Source organism: Stenella coeruleoalba, assembly GCF_951394435.1.
Source record: "Stenella coeruleoalba genome assembly, chromosome: 2".
Lineage (NCBI taxonomy): Eukaryota > Metazoa > Chordata > Mammalia > Artiodactyla > Delphinidae > Stenella > Stenella coeruleoalba.
In genome coordinates this window covers 25,797,574-25,818,641 of record NC_137147.1, presented here as the reverse complement: position 1 = coordinate 25,818,641, position 21,068 = coordinate 25,797,574, and the positions used below count along the sequence as shown (strand labels likewise).

At 49.5% G+C, this 21,068-nt stretch overlaps 1 protein-coding gene across 5 annotated transcripts in view; it reads left to right on the top strand.

Annotated features, from left to right (window-relative positions):
* Positions 1–21,068, top strand: part of ESRRB (estrogen related receptor beta) — a 243,819-nt gene that overhangs the window by 218,963 nt on the left and 3,788 nt on the right. For all 5 annotated transcript variants that reach the window (XM_079913204.1, XM_079913201.1, XM_079913205.1 and 2 more), the window contains 3 exons: positions 9,133–9,243; positions 10,101–10,262; positions 18,428–18,697. In XM_079913204.1, coding sequence (XP_079769330.1) covers positions 9,133–9,243; positions 10,101–10,262; positions 18,428–18,697 — 543 coding nt within the window. The remainder of the gene's footprint in view (positions 1–9,132; positions 9,244–10,100; positions 10,263–18,427; positions 18,698–21,068) is intronic.

The following is a 21,068-nucleotide window of genomic DNA, read 5'->3' as shown; positions in this document are numbered from 1 at the left end:
GGCCAGTAGCAAAGTCTGTAGCCCTTCCTCAAAGTGGGAAAAAGAGGAAGGGAGTGGAAAGGGAGGCTGAGCTGAAATAGTCTTTCCTGGTGAGGTGTTCAGTTTTAGAGACTTTCTGGCAGCTGGGAATGCAAGGATAGCACAGCCCTACTGAAATGTCCTTGGGGACACGGTGCCCTGGGTGAGAAGGGTCCAGAGGAGAGAGCAGCAGGAGAGCGGACACTTCCTTAATAAGCCGAAGGCCAGGGTCTCATCACCCAGTACCATCCTGGAGCAGCTGGCACAAGCCCTGGAATATTAGGTGGCATGTGTGTTTACCCGCCCGCAAGACTCTCTCGGCTTATAGTGAGTCAGGAGTGAGGCACTCTTCACCATTATGATATAGCACCAGGGTAAGGGGCAGCCCGAGATAGCTGTCCTGTCGGAGGCAGCAAGGTGAGTTCACCTGTCACCCAGGACCTCCTGCCCGACAGGGTGGCCGAAGGGAGCTCAGATCATGCGGGGGGTGTAGGTGAGTGTTTAGGAGGGCATTCTGCTGGGCTGGGGTGTCCATCAGTGTGTCCACGTGACCCACAGCCCCTGGGCCCTCAGGAGCCCAGAGTACTCCTCTCACCTTTTGTGTGATTTGTTCCTCTTTCTGGAGATGGGTCAGCTATAGTTTGGTAGAACTTATAGGTAGAGAGTCAACACCTAAGTCTCCTGGAAGGAACACTGGTTAGACAAAAGTACTGCATAAAATAGGTTTAGTGCATGCTCCCCAGACCTGGTAGATAGTAAGAACCATTAGAGGAGCATTGCAAAATTATCCATTCCTGTACATCTCCCCTATTGACTTAGAACCTTGAAGTGGGTAAGTCCTTAAGGTCTGTGTAGTTCAAAGGCTTTCGGGGCATTCTGACGATCATACAGGGTAGGTGGTCTCAAGTTCAGGGCAAAGGAGATAAGACTTAGAGATTAAGGTTTAGATCCTCCCTCAGACCTTTCCTGGCTGAGGAAGTGGCCCTGAGAAAGTCACCTGCCCTTTCTGAGCCTCAGTTTTCACATGGGAATAATAATAATCATCATGTGTTCTCCCTCCCTCAATTCTGGTACACAGATCAAATGACATATGGAAATAGCCTTGTAAACTGTAAAGCATTGCACACATCCTTAATAAACCAAGGACATTAAATTGTGTGTGTGGGGGGGGCGGGTTTCTAGGTAAGGGGAAGAGAAGAGTCTTGACCATGACAGCTTTGCAGTGTCAGGACGGCAGCTCTGCAGAGGAGGCAGGAGAAGGACACAGGCTCAGAACCTCTCCCTCTCTGCCTTGTCTGAGCCTTTCCTGTGGGAAGAGAAATGTGATGGGGCAGCACCTGGGACAGGCTGGGGGCCAGGTGCAGGGCCAGGCTTTTCTGAGCTTTAACCGGTTATTTTTAGTGCCTGGGATAAAAGAAAGAAACTTAAAACTGCCCCCACGCTGCTGCCGCCCCTGCACACTCTGCTATTTTTACTTCGGAAAGGCTGGGATCTCATCCAGCTTAGTGGTGGTGGTGGGGGACCAAGGGGAAAGGGGGGAGTTGGAGGGAAGCAGGAATTATTTTACTTCCATTAAGAAAAAAGTCAGAAGCCTCATCTTCTCAAGTCAGCAAGTGGACATGTGATCCAGGACACGGCAGCCGCAGGCTCTGACTGCTCTGACGTGCCTGCAGTGTGGATAGGTCAGTAGATGGGGCAGGGGCTTGGGGGAGCCCCACTCCCCTCCCCGCAGGCAGTTTCTTCCTCAGAGCAGCCCAGCAGCTTCTTTGCTCTTTCCTGTGCCCTGAGCTGGGAAGTGGGATTGGACACTGTAGATAGAGGGCCACCAGCCTAGTGATGAGACCGCTGGGGGTTGGGGACTATATGGCTACAGCCGAGCATATTCAAGAGAGTCCCTGTGTTGGTGCTGTGTGCCCCTGGGCACAATATCCAACCTCTCTGAACCTTAGTTTCTTGAGAGTTTTGTTTAACACATCTGACCTACGGTAGTTATAACTAAAGGGGTGTATTTCTCTCTCTTCCCATGAAGAAAGCTAGCAGTTTAAGGCAGACACTACCGCTTTCATAGGCAGATGAGAGGAAAGAGATGACTATTGAGGGCCTACTGTGTACTAAGCACATCACTATGTTTCATACATTTTATGTTATTTAATTCCACCAATCAGAGAAAAGTGAAGTATTTTAAAAAATCTTTTAATAGCTTTATTGAGATATAATTCACCCATTTAAATTGTACAATCCAGTGGTTTTAGGTATATTACTTTGTTTTTTTAATTGTGGCAAAACATATTCAACAATATTCACCTTTTAAAAACTTTTTATTTTTCCCGGCCGAGCTGTGTGACTGTGGGATCCTAGCTCCCCAACCAGGGATTGAACCTGGGCCATGGCAGTGAAAGTGCTGAGTCCTAATCACTGGACCACCAGGGAATTCCCTAAAAATCATTTTTAAGTGTACATAAAATTCAGTGGCATTAAGCACGTTCAGTGTTTTGCAACTATCACCACTACCTGTTTCCAACACTTCTTCATCATCCCAAACAGAAACTATACTATAACTCCCATTTCTCCCCCACCCCCAACCCCGGGATCCTCCAATCTACTTTCTGTCTATTCGAGTTATTTCTTATAAATGAAATCCTACAACATCTCTCCTTTTGTGTCTGGCTTATTTCACTTAGCATAATGTTTTCAAGGTTCATCCATGCCATAGCATGTATCAGAACTTCATTCTTTTTTCATGACCGAGTAATATTCCATTGTGTGTATAATTCCACATTGTGTGTCGATGGATACTTAGGTTGGGGAATTCCCTGGCGGTCCAGTGGTTAGGACTTGGCACTTTCACTGCCAGGGCCTGGGTTCGATCCCTGGTCGGGAAACTAAGATCCCACAAGCCACACAGCTCAGCCAAAAAACCCTTAAAATTAAAGAAAATTTTAAAAGGACCTTTGGAAAAAAAAGAAAGGATACTTGTGTTGCTTCTACCTTTTGGCTATTGTGAATAATACTGCCATGAGCATTTGCGGATGAGTATCTGTTCGAGGTCCTGATTTCAATTCTTTCGAGTATAGACCTAGGAGTGGAATCGCTGGGTTACATTTCCACAAGTAGTTAAACAAATTTTTAATTAACCTTTTAAATTTTGATATAATTGTAGATTCATATGCAGTTGTAAGAAATAATACAGAGACATCTCATGTACCCTTTACCCAGTTACTCCCAATGGTAACATCTTGCTAAGCTATAGTACAATATCGCAGCCAGAATATTTGCTTTGATACAGTCAAGATACGGAACAGTTTCAAGGGTGAAGTATTGATATTTTTAATAATAATTACATTGGCTAACATTTATTGAGCACTCACTACGTATTCATGACACACTTACGAATACTTAAATTTTGGCCTGCACATGTTAAAAGATGACACAGTGTTGAACTGTAGTTAAAACAAAGGATAAGTATTTATTATAGTATTTGGAGCTCTGGTATACTTTACATGAGAATATTATTGATGCTTTTTTAAATTCAGAAAGTATCAATAAGATGATATAATCTAATAATCCTGGACAGCAATTTTAAGTTAATTAGTATTTTAATTAGTATTTTAATTAGTATTTTAAGTTAATTAGTATTTTAATATGCTCCCCGAGCCTACTTTTTTAGATATTTCACTAACATAAGAACACAAACAATAAGGCAACTCTTATTTCAGGTTCAAGTCCCCGCCTTTATTTTTTTCCATTTGCTGTTTGTAAGACTTAAGCATCCTAATTTAAAAAGTAATTGCCCATTTTATCAGTGAAAATTGCTTTCTGCTGCAAGTTACAGAGAACTTGACTGCTAGTGGCTTAAGCATCGATAAATGAGATTGATTGCCCCACCTAAGAAGACCAGAAATGGCCAGTTGCACAGGCTTCTCAGCCACAGCATCAAGGGCTCAGGCTCTGCCTTTCTTCTCTGGTATCCTCACATGGCTGCCTCATTGTTACAAGGTGGTTGCCACAGCTCTAGGCTTCATCTTCCAGGTCAGGGCAGTAGAAGGGCAAAAATAGCTGCACCAACTATGTCTGTCTCTTTTTTTCTTTTTTTTTATGTCTGTCTCTTTTATCAGAAAAACAAAACCATTCCCAGAAGCCCCCACCATGGACTTCACCTTACATCCCATTGGCCAGAACCAGGTCATATGACCAGCCTTGGTTACCAGGGAAACTGGGAAAGTGGGGAATAGGAATGCTGGGACTGACTAGGGCTCTCTATGAAGAAAGCCCTATGTGCCTATGAAGAAAATCCAGTCTCTGTTAGCATGGAAGAGGGGGAATGGAATGAAATTGGGTGGGAAACTAATAATGTCTGCCAGATCCAACTGTTAGTATTTGGAGATCCACTTCTAAAGGATTCATGATACAACATCTTGCTGTGTTACCTCTTGGGGAGGGGCTGTTTCTTTCTTTCTTTTTTTTTTATAAATTTATTTATTTATTTTTGGCTGCTTTAGGTCTTCATTGCTGCGCACTGGCTTTCTCTAGTTGCAACAAGCGGGGGCTACTCTTTGCTGCGGTGTGCGGGCTTCTCATTGCGGTGGCTTCTCTTGTTGTGGAGCACGGGCTCTAGGCACACGGGCTTCAGTAGCTGTGGCATGCAGGCTCAGTAGTTGTGGCTCGTGGGCTCGTGTTGTGGCGCACGAGATTGGTTGTTCTGTGGCATGTGGGATCTTCCCGGACCAGGGCTCGAACCCGTGTCCCCTGCATTGGCAGGCGGATTCTTAACCACTGTGCCACCAGGGAAGTCCCCCCAAAAACACACATTGGCAGATAATAAGTATAAACATAGACCAATGTCTGTTTAGGCAGAATGCAAAGGAATTCAGACCTCTGTCCACTGTCTCTGCCCTTGAGGGGCTGACCTTTCTCGCATCAGGTCGCATCAGTACAAACAAATGTGTGGAAGGCGAGGAGGTGGCTGGCCTAAAACACTGTACAAATGTAGAACATAAAGGGTACTTGAGCATAGAAGGTGGATGCCCAAGGATGTTCAAGTCCATAAAGTGTTGTCTTATGGAAGGGAGGTGGCCTTGTTGGATGGGATGCAGGGTAAGGAGTGATCTGGAGAAAGAATTTAGCTCAATACAAGGAGAAAGTTTCATGAGGAATAGGCTGCCTTGAGAGAATGAATTTCTGGAGGCTGGAGAGACAAATGGAAGCTGGGGCAAGGATCAGACCCTGAGATTCTTTCGTTTCTTAACTCTGAAGAGCTTCATTTTAACTGAGCGTGTCATTTTACTCAGACACTTGGTTACTGACCGCAGGCTGTGTGCTGAGCTTGGGCTGCAATGGTAAATGAAAGTCCTTGTCCAGAAGTTGCCCACAGTCCGCCAGGGAGATGGGCACATCGTGCATGATGGTGAAGAGTTGTTTTGACCTTGGTTACTGTATAGAGAAAGAACAAAGGGAGCCCAAGAATGGCGTGACCAGCTCTGCCAGGGGAGTCTGGAAAGGTTTCCCAGTAGAGATAATAGTTGAACGGGACCTTCAAGGTTACCTCTGATGGTATGGGCAGGTCACTTAGGTGGGGGCCCATCTGCCCAACCCCAGCCTGGGTCTATGCCCCAGGACCCCTCTACCCTAAATGGTCTTTGATAAACCCTGACTGTGGGGCAGTGTAGGGGGGGAAGGGACAACTCAGAAAATGGGGCAGACCTGGGCCCTGTCCTCCAAGAGCCCACTGAATTGGAGGTGGCATGTGGAGTGCCAGGTGGGTGTCAGAGCACAGAGCCATGGGAGTGATGGCCTCACCTGGCTACTGAAACCAATTCCCAATTTACCAATAATTTTCCCACTATGATGTCATTTGTCACAACAGCCACATGCGGTGAGCAGAGTTGTTACTACCACTGCCCCCTCCGCTGTATCCCAGACCAAGGCCACGAGCGCCAGCTTGGCTAAGGGCACACTACTCATAAGGGACCTTGATCACTGGATCCCGTGGGCTTGAGTGCCTTGGGTTTGTGTTCAGAGTAGGACTTGGAAAGCAGACAGGTAGCAAGGAGGACAAACACACCTCATACCAGGTATCAATTTGTGCATAATCAAACGCAACAGGCTACTCTTTTTTTTAAACAGAATAACCTGTTAATTGATACACTTATTGATTGGCGCTATTGACCATTGTGCTATAAAGATCTGGTGGAGAAAATTTAGAGAGTTTATACCTGCTGTGCCCTGGGAAGTCATACCCTGGAATGGCAAAGAGCTTGGATATTGGCTCATTTATTGGGCAACTTGCTAAATCTCTGTGAGTCTCAGTTTTTCTCGTTTGTAAAATGGGGATAATAGCACCTGCTTTATATGCTGTGGCTTAAATAGGGCGACGCATACAGAAAGTCCTCCGTAAGTTAGGCTGTTCTCATTGTCATTATCAATGTGACTTACCAGAGGGCTGTACGCAGCACAGGGGAAGAGTAATAATAATGATGACCGCGATGTCATAGTAACAGCTCACATTTTCTAAGCAAACACGTGGCACGTCGGGTGCCACGACAGTCCCTGGAGTAGCACGGTGAGCAGCCTCTGGCTGTAAGGGGCGCCTTGTTGTGAGGGGAAGCCCGATGTGTTATTGGAGCCTAGGAAGAAGCACCCAGCCTGGGGGGAGGCATATCCCTTCCTGTATGTGTCAAGACTTTCTTGAACACCCACGAAGAGCCAGGCCCTGTATCAGGACAGAGAGTATTTCACATGGATGCCGCGACAGAGGTGGCATCCGCCCATCTTCTCGCCTTGCTGAGGGATGGGCGCCTCTTTTTACTTTTGTGGAGCAGTTCACTCTCCTGCTGACATCTGTCTGGGATCAGGCAGCCTGGGTGGGAGGGGGAAGCTCATGAGACTGGCATCTAGCAGACAAAGTCAGTGAAGCGGGGAAGGGGTTCATCTTGGACTCCAAGTCAGACCCTGGCATATAGTAGGTGCTCAGGAAACTGGGGTCCTCACGGCCCTTTATGCCTGACGCTTGGCATTTTCACTCTTGGTCTTGCCAGCTTTCCAGGGGGAGAAGCTTGGTGGAGGGTTTGACTCGCCTCGGGTGTAGTAGGCAGGGCTGAGCTGCTTTGTGGCTGTGTCACGGGATGGGGTCAAGAAGACTCTTGCAAACAGGGCACTTCTCCCCAAAAACCTTTTCCCCAAAGGGAGGAACTGTCCTCCTTCCTGCCCTTATGTGCCTGCTCCTTCTGCCCTCACAGAAGGGGCGGGAGGGGTGAGCCAGAGTCCCATCAGCACATGAGTGTGGTCTTGTGCTGGATGGGATTCCGCTGCCCCTTCAAGGTCCGAGGTGCTGATGGACGTGGATGATACAGCCACATCCGCTAGGAAGCGGTGGTCGTTATTGACTTTCTTCCTGAGAACGCCTCCAGAATAAACGTGCCTACATTCATGTCCTTATCGCAGTGTCTTGTCCCAGAGAACCCACTGTAGAGGTGGTCAGTTGCAACCCATTCTGACTCTCGAAGCAGAAGGGGAGTTCATGGCACACCCGTCAGGAGGCTCAAGGACCACACTTAGCCAGACAAGGACCAAGGGAAGCCGCTGAGAGCCCAGGCACGGGAGATGCAGTCATCAGGAGAGTCTGGCCCAGGGCTGCCCACACCCCTGCGGCTGACAGCACTACTGCTACCCTCCCCAGTAAGATGACTCACAACAGGGGAATTGCCTTGAAATAGGAAGCAGGGGTGGGATGCTGGGTAGACCCTTGCCTGGGGAAAAGAGTTCACTACAGCCATGTTCAGCATCAAACACAAAAGTGCCAGGTTGTGGGGGTAAAAAGGATGCTGCTGGTGAAAGGGCGAGCACTGATTGGCCCCCAAAAGACAGTCCCCTCAGGCAGTCTGGCTGAGTGTGCTTACAGCATCCTCCTGGCCCTCCGAGCACCCCTGTGAGCTAGGAAGATGGAAGAAGGTAGGACCGGCAGGAGGAAGTGCCGGGGAAAGACAGGGCCCCGAAGATCACCTGACTGGGGCTCTGTGCCCGTGACGCTCTTGACCTTTGGGGAAAGGAGGAGGAGTTGAAGCCACCGAGCTTGCTCCCTCTGGGGACGCTGGCTCTGTCTCTGACTTCTTATGTGTTTTAGTCAAGGTCCATTTCATGGTAAGGAAAGGAGAGCCGCTCTGCTTTCTGTGTTCGTTCTCACTTGGAGCTCAGTCGATGTGTCCCATCCATCTTTTCATGTCAGGTCACATAGGTTGGTGGCCACACACAGGCTTGTGTAGCCTTGGGTGAGGAGCCCCCTGGAGGTCCTGTCCGCCCTGCCTGCTGGTGGGGCTGTCAAATGGTACCAACAGCTCTGTCCAGACAGCAGGAGCTGTGGGTGGGCAGCACTCTTGAAGGTGGTATGGACCCAGTGACGATAAGGGGTCTGTCTCCCTAGGATAGGGCCTCACTCCTGGAAAGGGACGTCAGGGTGGAATGGCCACAGCTGCTTTCGTACCTGCTGTTGAGAGCCTTCCGGGCACCGGTGTTCCTGGTGTGGCCAGGACAAACAGCATGCTCATCCCGTGGGGCGTTCGTATAGACAGACAGAACTGAATCCTAGAATCTCTGAGGGAGGGATCCAGAAACTGACATCTGTAACGAGTGCCCATCTAGATGCTTTTTATGTGAGCAGTTTGCAAGTCTTTGTTATAGCTCTTTGGAGGGGCCGCGCATGGCAGGGATTCCTTTCCTCTCTTGGTGAAGCTAACTCAGTCCTGCCTGGATTCACGGCAGATCTAAAATGATGTGTCTTCTTTCCCCAGCCTTTGGAGGAGTGTGTTTGTTGTGCTTTGTCTTTTGGAGACAGAAAGACTCAAGAGCTGAAGGTTGCTTGGGATGGATTTCAGGAGGATGTTGGCTCCAGAGAGGCAGGACCAGGCCTAGGGCAACCCGGATGGGCCATTATTACCGTGAAGACAGTTATCTTAGGATTGTCCAATCACCTGGCCTGAGGCTGGCCATGTGGCAGCTGTAAAAAAAGGCCATCGGCGCGTAGCCCTGAAGATTTAGCCATTGCTGAAATTCCAAAGTCAGCGCTAACACCCCTGGTGATGTTGAACAACTCTGAGACCTTCTCCCTTTCCTCCCCAAAAGGTGTGCGCCTTGATCGAGTGCGTGGAGGCCGCCAGAAATACAAGCGACGGCTGGACTCAGAGAGCAGCCCGTACCTGAGCTTACAGATTTCTCCTCCTGCTAAAAAGCCATGTGAGTGCAGGGCATCCCTGCCCCTCTTGCCAGCATCTGTTCCTGGAACATCTGGCATCCCTCTGGGGAAATGCCATCTTCACCCTGCTGGGTTATGGGGCACTGAGGGTCACGGGGAGGGGCCTCAGTGTCTGGCATTGGTATCGGGTACTTCAGGCTTCATTCAGAAGACCTTTCCTGTGGCATTTACAGAATGTAGCTCCGAATGCAGCATGATCCTAAGAGGGCACAGGCCCAGCATCCCTCACCTCCCACTCGAATCACGTTCATCTCAGGAGAATTCACCAGGCAACTTCCCTTGTTGGGATATCTCCCAAGAGCCCAAACCATCACTGCCAGCAACTCTGTGGAGTCAGAAAGGGATGGACTGGGAGTTTTGGGTTAGTAGATGCAAACTATTACATATAGAACGGATGGACACCAAGGTCCTACTGTATAGCACAGGGAACTATAGTCAATGTTCTGGGATAAACCATAATGGAAAAGAATATAAAAAAGAATGTATATATGTATAACTGAGTCACTTTGCTATATAGCAGAAATTAAAACATCATAAATCAACTATCACCAATAAAATAGAAGGAAAGAAAGAAAGAAAGAAGAAAGAGAGAGAAAGGAAGAGAGAAAGAAAGAGAGAAATAAAGAGGGAGGGAAGGAGGGAGGAAAGGAAGGAAGGAAGGGAGGGAGGGAGGAAAGGAAGGAAGGGAGGGAGGGAGGAATGGAGGGGGGGTTTTAGCCATGTTTGAGCTTCCTGGGGCTCCTGGGAACCCGACTTTTCTTCCTGAGCCATCTCAGATTCCACCTTGGCCCCTTTCCTCTTTTCCCAGGCATTTACATTCTCCCTTTTGTTGTTGCAGTGACTAAAATCGTCTCCTACCTGCTGGTGGCTGAGCCGGACAAACTCTACGCCATGCCACCCCCTGGCATGCCAGAGGGCGACATCAAGGCTCTGACCACTCTCTGTGACCTGGCAGACAGGGAGCTCGTGGTCATTATTGGCTGGGCCAAGCACATCCCAGGTGAGTCCCAGAGGACTGGGGGAGAGTGTAGTCAGAGGCTCACAGCCGCTCTCTCCGTGGCTCTGGTCCTGATGCATGGGAGCCCGTGACCCAGGAGCCCTGTGGAATCTTGGCAAAACTATTTTTCTCTGGCCTCCTTTCTCTCTTTGTGGGATTGGAGGTGAGCCGTTGTTTGGAAGGTCCAGCGATGTTCCTGAACTGCTGGGGGCTCTTCAGAACGGATTATCATTCTAGCAGGGGTATGACTGCTTCTACAATAGGTAATAATCAGAGCAGGTTCTTTGAATCCTTAAAGGCCAAAGAACAGGATTTTATCCTAAATCTTATTGGCAATATACTGGAAAACAACACAGAAGAGGGATTGACTCTTGTTTCCTACTAGAGGCAGGTGAAGTGGAGTGGTCAAGAGCATGCGCTTTGGAATCAGACTGGGATTCAGGTTCTGGGTCTGCAACTTGCTAGCTGTGTAACCCAAGGCAGGTCGCCCGACCTCTCTGCAAACAGGAAATACCAGCAGTACCTCCTTCGTGGGCTTTGACGTGGGGCTGAAATGCGGGCGTGTGTACGATGCTTGGCACATCCTGACGTCAGCTGCGTGCTCGCTCTTGCCATTTGCCTGATCTTACGGGAGGCCTGTCTCTCAGTTTGGATTCTGTGATTTTTAAGATCATTTCTGGCATGAAAAGTACATGTTACGAATGTGTTTTGAGTGATCCGGACTTCTCTTCGTTGCATGTGGCCCCAAACTGCTCTTTCAGTCTTTTTCATTCTGGATAGAGGGAGGGAGCTGATTTTTAATTAGTTTTTGTAGACTCCGATACCCACATACTCTGCACCACACCCTTCTTGGGGGGCTTTCTAAAGTCTGTGCAGTTTATTCCTTTGTGGTCCTAACAGCTTGGCTCATACTGTCGGGGAGACGTCCCGTTCTTCTCTGGCAGTGACCTACCATGGACTCAGATTCTTCCTAGCTTTGTAATGTGGGATAGTTTATCTTCCTGTCTCTATGTCCTTTTTGTGTTTGCCACCGGCTCTGAAAGATGAATACAGCATGCATGGTTATGTAGCAAAGGTGTCCGAAACTTAAGATGCCAAGGCCCACAGTTGATTGGGGCAAGTCAGAAAGTCCTCATATAAGATGTTATGGGCACAGCTTACAGGAAGGAGCCTTCCTGCGGACAACGGCTCAGAGGGGGTGCTGGTGTCACTTAGTTGGCAGGAAGCCTAGAATTCCTTCCACAGGGACTCCCTGACTCACGGGTGGGCTCCCTGGGGATCTGGGCTGGAGCGCCCTTACTAAGGAGCTCAGCCTCTTGGGATTACACACTCAGTAGTTTTTGAATCTGCCCTGCGCTGATTCAGCACCACTGTGGGGTCAGGCCACTGCTTAAGACACCTCAGCCTGGATTGCTCCACTAACCCAGGGCCAGGTTAGGCACAGCTCCCCCTGCACACACCCCCTTCCCATCACACGTGCCTCTTCCAGGCTGAGCAGATACTGCATCGCAGCCACGGCTCAGGAGTGGCTCCTGGCGGGCCCGTGGGTCACTGCCTGCTTCTTCTACCACCTCGTGCCCACAGTAACCCCCAGGGGGTAGAGTAGCACCAGGAGGCAGTGCCTCCCTTGCACCCATTTTCCTTCTCATCTCCCAGCCCCACCTCCCATCTGTGCCCAACCAAGGGTGCAGTGGCAGAGCAGAATGGTTGCTGAGGGCACAGACTTTGGATTCAGGCAGACCTGGCCTCTCATCCCAGCTCCGTCCTTACTGGCTCTGCGCGAGATGTTTCATTTTTCTGTGCGTCAGGGTCCCCGCCTGTGAGCAGTAGCGCCTCCCTCACTGGGTTGCTGGGAGGACCTGGCTCGCTTAGCCCAGGCCCCGCACAGAGTGGGCACCTGATAAATGGCAGAGACTGTGACCATGGTCGTTGCTAATAGTATTAAAAGCCTCCTTTCACATCATCATTTCTCCTTGTCCAAAGCTGAATTCTTTTTGCTTAAAAAAATAAAATAAACATAGGGGCTCATTTGTCTGTCTCAAATGCTAATTTGCCTATTTTGCATACATTTGCATGCTGAATTATTTGGGCCTGACCTTCTAGTGTTTAAGGTAAAATTAATTAATAGGGTCTCCTGCTACTGCATGTAAACCTCATATTAAGGGTGATGACATAATCCAGTGCCTGATATAGTTAAACTAATTGACTTAATCCCATCTCAGATTAGATGGAAAACTTATCTGAAGACCTGGTCAGAGAATGAGAAAGAGAATGAGAAACAGGGCAGGTTGAGTAGGGAGGATACAAGCCCTGGGACTTTTGTCAGCAACTGTCCATCTTGGTCCCTGGACAGACAGAAGGACTGGCTTGGCTTCTTTAGATGCTCAGGTTAGAGCTCTGGAGAGGAGCCCAAGCCGCTGCCCTGAATTAAGCACAGGATACCACATTTCATGCATCAGTATTGTCTAATCCAGAGCCTGGCACACAGAGGGTGCTTCCTACTTGCTTTTGCATTTATTGAGCACTAACTGTATGTAAACTCTCTTGCTAGGAGTTGTGGCCCATCTAAAGAATTAGATTAATTGCTGCCCTAAGGGTCTCATTTGGGAATAAGTTAGATAATTTAAAAAAACAAAACAAAAACCTTTTTTCATGGAAAATTTCAAACAAAGGTAGACCAAAGAGTATGATGAACCTCCCCATTACCCTGCTTCAACAGTTATCCCCTCAACGGCCAATCTTGTTTCCTCTCTACCCACCCATTTCCCACCTCCTGTATCTCAGACGTGAGAAGGCAGATGCTTAGTTAGAATGCAGCAGGAAGAACCACAGGATGGAGTGCAGAGGCAGGAGGGATGCCGCGGGCTTGCGGGGAGAGAGTAGAACAAGAGTGAGGCCTTCAGGATTGATGGGCAAGTGGCCATGGAAGAAAAGTCCAGAGGGACATTAAGTGCTGTGCACAGAAGCGGACATATTCATGCGGGCACTGAGTGGCCAGCTTAGCCGGAAGGAAGGCTCATTTGAGCACGAACTCATTCCCAGCACTCCCCTCCCTTTTCCCCATATTACTGAACACACAGGATACTTTTGCAAGGGTGAGTTCCGTGGGAAAGCTGGGGCTGCTTGTGATTCCCCCAGAGCAGCAGCCACTCTTTCGTTTGAGTCAGTCTGAAGTTGCCCACCCCAGCACAGGCTTTTCCGTTGAGTTGAATTTTCCAAGTATTGGGCTGCCCAGAGAACAAGCCCAAGTCTTTAGAGTGTCCGCCTCTTATTCCCCATGAGCGAGAGATTAGAACAAGAGGCAACAAACATTCACAGGCAGTGGGTATCTCTTGATGAATTGCAGCCTGCAGATGTTATTAGGTGTTACCCTCCCAGCCCAGGCAGCCCCGAGGGTGCCCCAGCCAGGACAGCCTCCTCCAGCTGGCCCTGCCCAGCCCAGGCTGACACGTGCACGGCCTCTGCAGGGGACACCCCCCAGGGGCCTCCTAGCGGAGGGTCCCTCAGAGACCCTGCTACCAGGAAGCCACTGTCTGGCTCACACTGGGGAGAGAAGAACACCAGCGGCCGATGAAATATGGGCTGACGAGTGACAGCAGCTGTGTCTGGAGTGGCCTCAGATCCTATAATTACATCTCCCTTTATTACCTCTGCTAATGGCCCTCCAGGTCGACAGAAACGATAATAAATTAACAGATTATGAACTCCACTTGCCACAAATTATGTGCTCTTTTTTTTTTTTTAAATTCTAGAAGCTCATGCTGTCAAATCACTGGGGGATGGGGGCTTGGGAAGAGCCCGAATGTTATTAGATCAGTTGGTGCAGATAAAGCAACTTTCCGGGGGCAGCAGAGCTCAAGGTGGGAGAGGTGGGAGTAGGCAGCCAGCTGGGAGAGCCCCAGGGGCACGGGCCACACGTAGCCTCTCCCAGCAGCCCCTCTGCCCCAGAATTGCTGATCAGTTGATGGAGGAGACTCAGCCCAGCACAGGAACGCAGAAGTGAAGGGTGCATTGCTGAAGGGCAGGGAGGAGTGCTTCAGCTCCTTTGTTTGGGTTTAATAAAAGAAAGAATATGTGCTTCCAGTAAAGATGTGGCAGAGGGGTGGAAGTGATGTGTTCCAAATACCCATCTTTCTTACGCCTCATTCTGGGAATTTGTGTATGTGTAGAGCCACTGTGTGTGTGTCCCCTCCCTGCCATCGTTCATACTATAACACTGCTTTACACTCTGCTTTTTTCATTTAGTTATATGAAATAGTAGCATTTACTATATGCTAAGCCGTGTTCTAAGCGGTCCACACGTTAGCTCATTTAATCCAAACAACCCAATGAGGTAAGTACTATTATTATTCCCATTTTACAGATGAGGAAACTGGGGCACAGAAGACGTGCCCAGGGTCACAGCCAGTGGTCAGCAGAGCTAGGATTCCAACAGACAGGCTGGCTCTGGCATCTGTGCCCTTCATAGTTAACATCTCTCTTGGGCAGTGAGTATCTTTCTACATCCACATTCATGGTTCTTCCTTATTCTCTCTAGTGGCTTCTACTGTTCCATTCACCCAGCTAATAATTACATTTTATTACATTTATATAATAAGTACATATAGTACATTGGTTACATTCAGGTGGTCGCCTGCTTTGGGTCGTTACAAACAGATCTAACAAACAGCCTTTTCACATTTATCTTTTTATGTTTATGCATACTTTTCTTTCTAGGAGAAATTCCTAGCGGTGAGATTGCTAGGTTGAGGGAGAATGCCTTTTGTGTCATGCTTGATTCAATGTCACTTCTTCAACACGGACAGGTTCAAAAGCCAAAACTAGACAAAAACGCGTAGGCAGAACTCCCACCTCCGTCCCCATCCCCTCCCCCTCCTTTCTCCTAGAGATAATTTTTATTTCTCATTTTTCCTTCTTGTGTTCCTTTTGTCAAACATTAGAAAATATTTGAGCTATTTCAAATATTAGAAAATATCCAATATTTCCCCCCGACCTTGCACAAAACCAAGCAGCCTCTATCCGCTGTGCAGCACTTTGGGGTGTGCACCTGGATTTTCAAAGCTATTTCTAGATCCTTCTGAAGAAGCTCAAGGAAGAAGAGAAGAGTCAGGGGCTGAGTCACTCCTCAAACCAGCCTAGCAAGGGGTGTGCACACAGGCCTCAGGACACCCTCAGGTGGTGGTCCCACATCCCCAAGTTGCTCCATCCCCCCCTTCACTGCACCCTCTGCCACCGACCTGCCCTGTAGGCCTGCCTCTGACTCAGGCATGATAAGCAAAGGCAGCTAAATCTGGACTCATGTCTAGAGGACTAAGAGGGTCCATCTATGTTCTTCTGGCCCATCTTCTCGTCACCCAGGAGTCGAGGCCCGGTGGCATCTGTCCATTCTTGCCTCTGTGCCAGGAATGTTTGTGGGGCCCCTTTGCACCAGGCTGGGCACTTGGCAGTGGGGCTCGGAAGGTGAGCGGCTTGGTGCCCGTGCTCCCGGGAGCCCGGGACACAGGAGTGACTGCGGTCCGTGCAGACACACCCCTTCAGGGCTCCACCTCGCCCCTCAGAGCTCAGCCCCAAAGTCTCCTCTTCTGCAGAGTCCCCAGGACTCTCTCATTTGGGCCACATTCCCCCATTGCATGTTCTCAGCCCTTCATCTCACTGGAGCTCTTCTTACAGCTGTAACCTCATGGGGACACGCCGTAACTTGGGGTGTGGCTTTCCCTCTTGACTGAGCTCTGGAAAGCAGGGATCGGCTCTGGTTCCAGCTGGCCATTCTGTCCCTGGTGCCTGGCACAGGGCCTGGCACTTAGTAGGTGCTCAGAAAGTATGTGGGGCGTGAACGAGGGGGCAGAGCGTGTTGCCCATGTTCTCCTAGCCCTGAGCCTCTTGTGAATCTTTTGTCTTTCGTTTCCAGAAGCCTAGCTCCTACCCCACCCTCCCTCTCTGCCACCTTCCAGTTCAATTGTCTATTAATTTTGCCCCGTCCACCTCCTACATCTTCCCTCCCAGTCTGTCTGCCTTCAGACCCGCACCCCCAGTGCAGTCCCACACGTCCCTACGTACACACACCCCCCGTGCTGGCTGATTGCTATCTGTTAATTAATGTCGCCCCAGGCCTCTCCTGCTCAGAGGCCCGATAAGGGAAATTGGATGTCCATTTCTATCTATCTTTCATTACCACCCGGCTCTCCCCGCCACCACGGGCAGCCCACACCCGCTCCCACTCTGGGATCTGGACGACAACACACGAGCACCTGACCCCTCTGTGCCACAGCCTCTCCCCCGAGAAGACGCATCAATCCACGCTCACCCCGTGTCGGCAGTGTAATCGCTCCAGCTCTGTGGGCGATCACCGGGGATGCCAGCAGCCGGGTGGTGATCCCAGGTCCGGGTGGTACAGATCGGCCTGCGAACTGTGATAGTCAGACTAAAAAGGGTGTTTACTGGGAAAGGGGTACCTGCTGAGCGAAGGGGGGCTTCCTCCCCTGGATGCCCCTTACAGTTGGACACTGGTCGTTGCGCTGGTTGGAAAACAGGGAGGGACAGTGGCTTTTAGAGACAGAGGACAGCAGATGAGGGTGGAATAGACTCCAAGAAAACGCAGAGGGATGGGCCAATCCAGAGGCTTGGGACCGCCCCGGGCCTCCAGTCTGGGGGCGGGGGAGAAGAGTCACGTCAATAGCGTGCTAACAACAACAACAACAACAGTAATAGTACCTACCTTCCTCGTTCACGTGTACTGAGCACCAGTTGTGTGCAGGGGGAGGTGTTGGGTGCTTCCCGCGGCCATCTCTTTTCATCCTCACCGCACCCTGAGTCAGAACACTGCATCTAAGTGGGGTTAGGTTCTAGGCCAGCAAGTAAAGAGTCCTACATAAGCAGAATTACCCGTGGAGCTCCCTTCATTTCAGCTGTCCGTGACGGGTGCATAGTGCAATGGCTTTGTGGATACCTTTCCTTTTTGGCACATCGGGTGTGGTCAGTTGTGGCACCCATCACTGAGTTTCTGGTTGAAGTTACTGCCTTGTGTTTAGTGACCAAGATATTTGAAAATCAACTCTCCTCCTCCCTCCCTGCTTCCCTCGCTCTCCCTTCCTTCCTTCCTTTTTTTTTTCTTTCTCTTAAATCAAGATGTTCATTGACTTTACCTAAGTTAAGTGCATATATAATACAGTTCCAGTGCGTCATTCTCATTTTGCAGATGAAGACTTTCTTCTCATCATTAATAATAATAGTAAGAGCTCAGTAAATGTACGTTTTGTAATCGTGGTCTCATTTAGACCTCACAGTGACTCTCTGAAGCAGGCACTACTGTTATACCCATTTCATAGATAGGGAAGCTGAGGTTTGGGGAAGTAGCACAGCTCTTACAAGGTCAGCCCACAGGTAGTAAATGTAGAGTCGGGATTCAAGCCCAGGCAATCTTCAGAGCACACTGAACAAGACAGTGTCATAACTCTGGAGCCGCCCCTGCCCCCATCCTTCTTTCATTCTGAACTCAGCCTCCTTGCTAGTAGGGAGGGGGAAACGCCCATGATCCAAGCTCACAGAATACAGGACTGCTTGGGTCATTGTTAGGTGGAGAGTGATGGCCAGGCCAGTGGGGGTCTGACCTCTGGGAGGACAGGCTGCCTGTGAGAAAGTGCCCCCTGACCCTGGGCGCTCTTGAGCTCTTAGCAGCCCCAGGCTGTGGTCACTGGCCGGGAACAGCTGATTCCTCCTCCTTGCTGGTTGGGCCCCTGGGTCTCGGCACAGCTGAGACTCTGCGTTGAGGTCAGGCGTCACTCGAAAGCACTACAGCCTCCCCTGCGCTGAGCAGAGAGGGGGATATGGAAACTCCTCTGAGTGGAAGGCACCCTATACTGCCACCTCCTGATTCTACGATGAATTCAGTAACTCCTTAAATTACAAATGCATTTCATTCATCAAAAAGCCTCTCTGCACATTCGAAAAATGCCATAGAACTAACAATAATAATGATAATAACAACCGTCAACATTGACTGAGCTCTTGCTTTGTTAAGTCTTTTCCATGAATTCCATGTCTGACTCATTCACCAAGGGAAGGACAATGAGACCAGCAGGTAAAAGGGAGGGGCAGGGTCCAGAGGTTCCCCACCAGCGCCAGGGAGGCCCCCTGACCTCCGCTGCCCTGCTTGCGCCCTCTTCCTGCAGGCTTCTCCAGCCTCTCTCTGGGGGACCAGATGAGTCTGCTGCAGAGTGCCTGGATGGAGATCCTCATCCTGGGCATCGTGTACCGCTCGCTGCCCTACGACGACAAGCTGGTGTACGCTGAGGACTACATCATGGACGAGGAGCGCTCCCGCCTCGCGGGCCTGCTGGAGCTCTACCGGGCCATCCTACAGCTGGTGCGCAGGTACAAGAAGCTCAAGGTGGAGAAGGAGGAGTTTGTGACGCTCAAGGCCCTGGCCCTGGCCAACTCAGGTACGGGCGGGTGTGGGGCGTCCAGGGGGAGCTCCAGGAGGTCTTCTGGGCCTGAGGAGCACAGCTCTGGGGCCTGTGAGCAGGACCTCTGTAAGGGGCAGGAATGGTGTGAGGACGCCAGAGCTTCTTGTCACCAAAGATTGTGCAAGGGGTGGCCTGGAGTCGAAGAGATGGTGATGGAGGCTGGCATTGGCTGAGTATTTCCTAAGGCCTTGATTTGCAGGGCATCCTGCTGGGCCCTTGCCATGAAGGTCAGCACAGGGTTAAGGGCACAGATTTTAGAGGCAGGTTGCTAAGAGTCAAGTCCTGCTCCTGCCACTTGGGCAAGTCTGTGCCGCACTTCACTCTGTGCCTCAGTTTCTTCATCAGTAAAATGGGAACAACAAACAGTCCAGAAGACTATGGAAGGGATTTATTTATATATAGTTATGCTTACACTATGCTTGGCATATAATAAGTACTCAGTCTGTTAAATCAATTAGCCATGAACTGATTTCATCTTACAGTCAACCCTATGAGCAAAGTTATTATTTTAACCCCATTTTACAGATGGGGAAACTGGGGCTTGGAAAGGTGAAGCAAATTGCCCAGGGTCACACAGTTAAAGAGTGTCAGACAGAGCTAGGACCCAAACCAAGGTCCTCTGATTCCAAAGTCAACTCCAAGCTTATACACACTCCTCGAATCTCCCACTCAAACTGCTCAGGTCCAAGAGAGAAAACTTTCCTGGCATTAAAAAGGAGGCTTCACTCCATTTCTTTTAGCGCCCACCAACTTCTAGCTAGACTATCTGGGGAGGGGGACCGGGCATTGGTAACTCAGGTGAGTGAGCTTCAATGTAACCTGTGTCCACACTCTGCAGGTACCAGGCCAGGTGCAGGGGTTGTGGTGGGGATTGCAGAAGAAGGAGAAAGGCAGGGTCCCTGTCCTAAAGAGAGAGTGTCAGGCACGCAGACACATAATTCTGCTGCTGGGCGCATGCAGTAGTCAATTGCTCAGATCTCAGTCAAGTTCAAAGTGGACCCCAGTTCAAATTCTAGCTCTGATACTTCGTAGCAGTGTGACCTTGGGCAAGTTGGCAACCTTCCGTAGCTCTGTCCTGTGTGTAAAGTTGGGATGTCCCCATCCCTCCTCCAAGCACTTTTTTAAATGATTGACTGAAGATAACACGCTTAGCCCAGTGCCTGGCCTAGAGGAAATGTTCAATAAATATTAATTATTATCATTATTTTTAATATTAGAGAAAACAAGTGTTATCAGTGTATGGAAGAGAGAGAGCTGGTTCCAGATGGAGACAGTACAAATAGGGGAACCAGCCAGTTTGCTTAATGCTGTCACACTTTCACTGGAAGGTCCATGTCCTGGGAAACCTCAATCCCTGTAAAACTGAGACAGTTGGTCCCCTAACAAATGGCTTCACAGAGAATACGGGGGATGCTGTCACTGCCCCACTCAGACCCCCTTTACTGGGTTAGTGCATCCGTACCCCAGCTGCTGAATTTTGCTGCTGATAGCACACAACTGCCCCCTTCGCCAGAGACCTACCCTCACCTGCCTTGCTTGGAGGGTTACATATCCAACCCCTGACCCCCTTCTCACCTTCAGCCAAAAGCGGACCCACACAGGGGAACCAAAGGCTGGACTCCCGGAGTGGGATCAGGCGCAAGCCAGGCTGCGTGCATCCTTACCGTGCTTGCCCCGCCCTCACCCTATCCCGCCTCCTCACCTTCCTTTCTCCTGAAAGCACACTCGCCACAAATCCCACGCACCCGAACCCCCATCTCAGGCTCTGCTTCCAGGGAATATGACCTAATAGACAGAAGGAAGCTTTTTTTTTTAGTTCAAATCCCTTTTATTAAAAAACTAATGCAAAAAAAGAGTTAAACATTTTACATACTTCTGTAGAGACCATTTACACACACCTTGATTCCAAAATTGTAATGTAGTCTGTTAGAGAATGCTAACGCTGTTGGTTTCTTTCTGGTACAGTTTCAGATTGACAGAATAACTGAGCAGATAGTATATAGAGTTCCATACACCATCCCACCTTCATTCCCCAGCCCCTGTACACAATTCCCATTAACATCTTGCGTTAGTCTGGTAATTTGTTGCAATTAATGAGCCAATTTTTTTTTTTAATCTGACGGCTTTTTTTTTTTTTAGTTTCGTTTATTTATTTATTTATTCTTGGCTGCATTGGGTCTTTGTTGCTGCGCGCAGGCTTTCTCTAGTTGCAGCGAGCGGAGGCTGCTCTTTGTTGTGGCGCGTGGGCTTCTCATTGCAGTGGCTTCTCTTGTTGCGGAGCACGGGCTCTAGGTGCGCGGGCTTCAGTAGTTGTGGCGCACGGGCTTAGTTGCTCCGCGGCATGTGC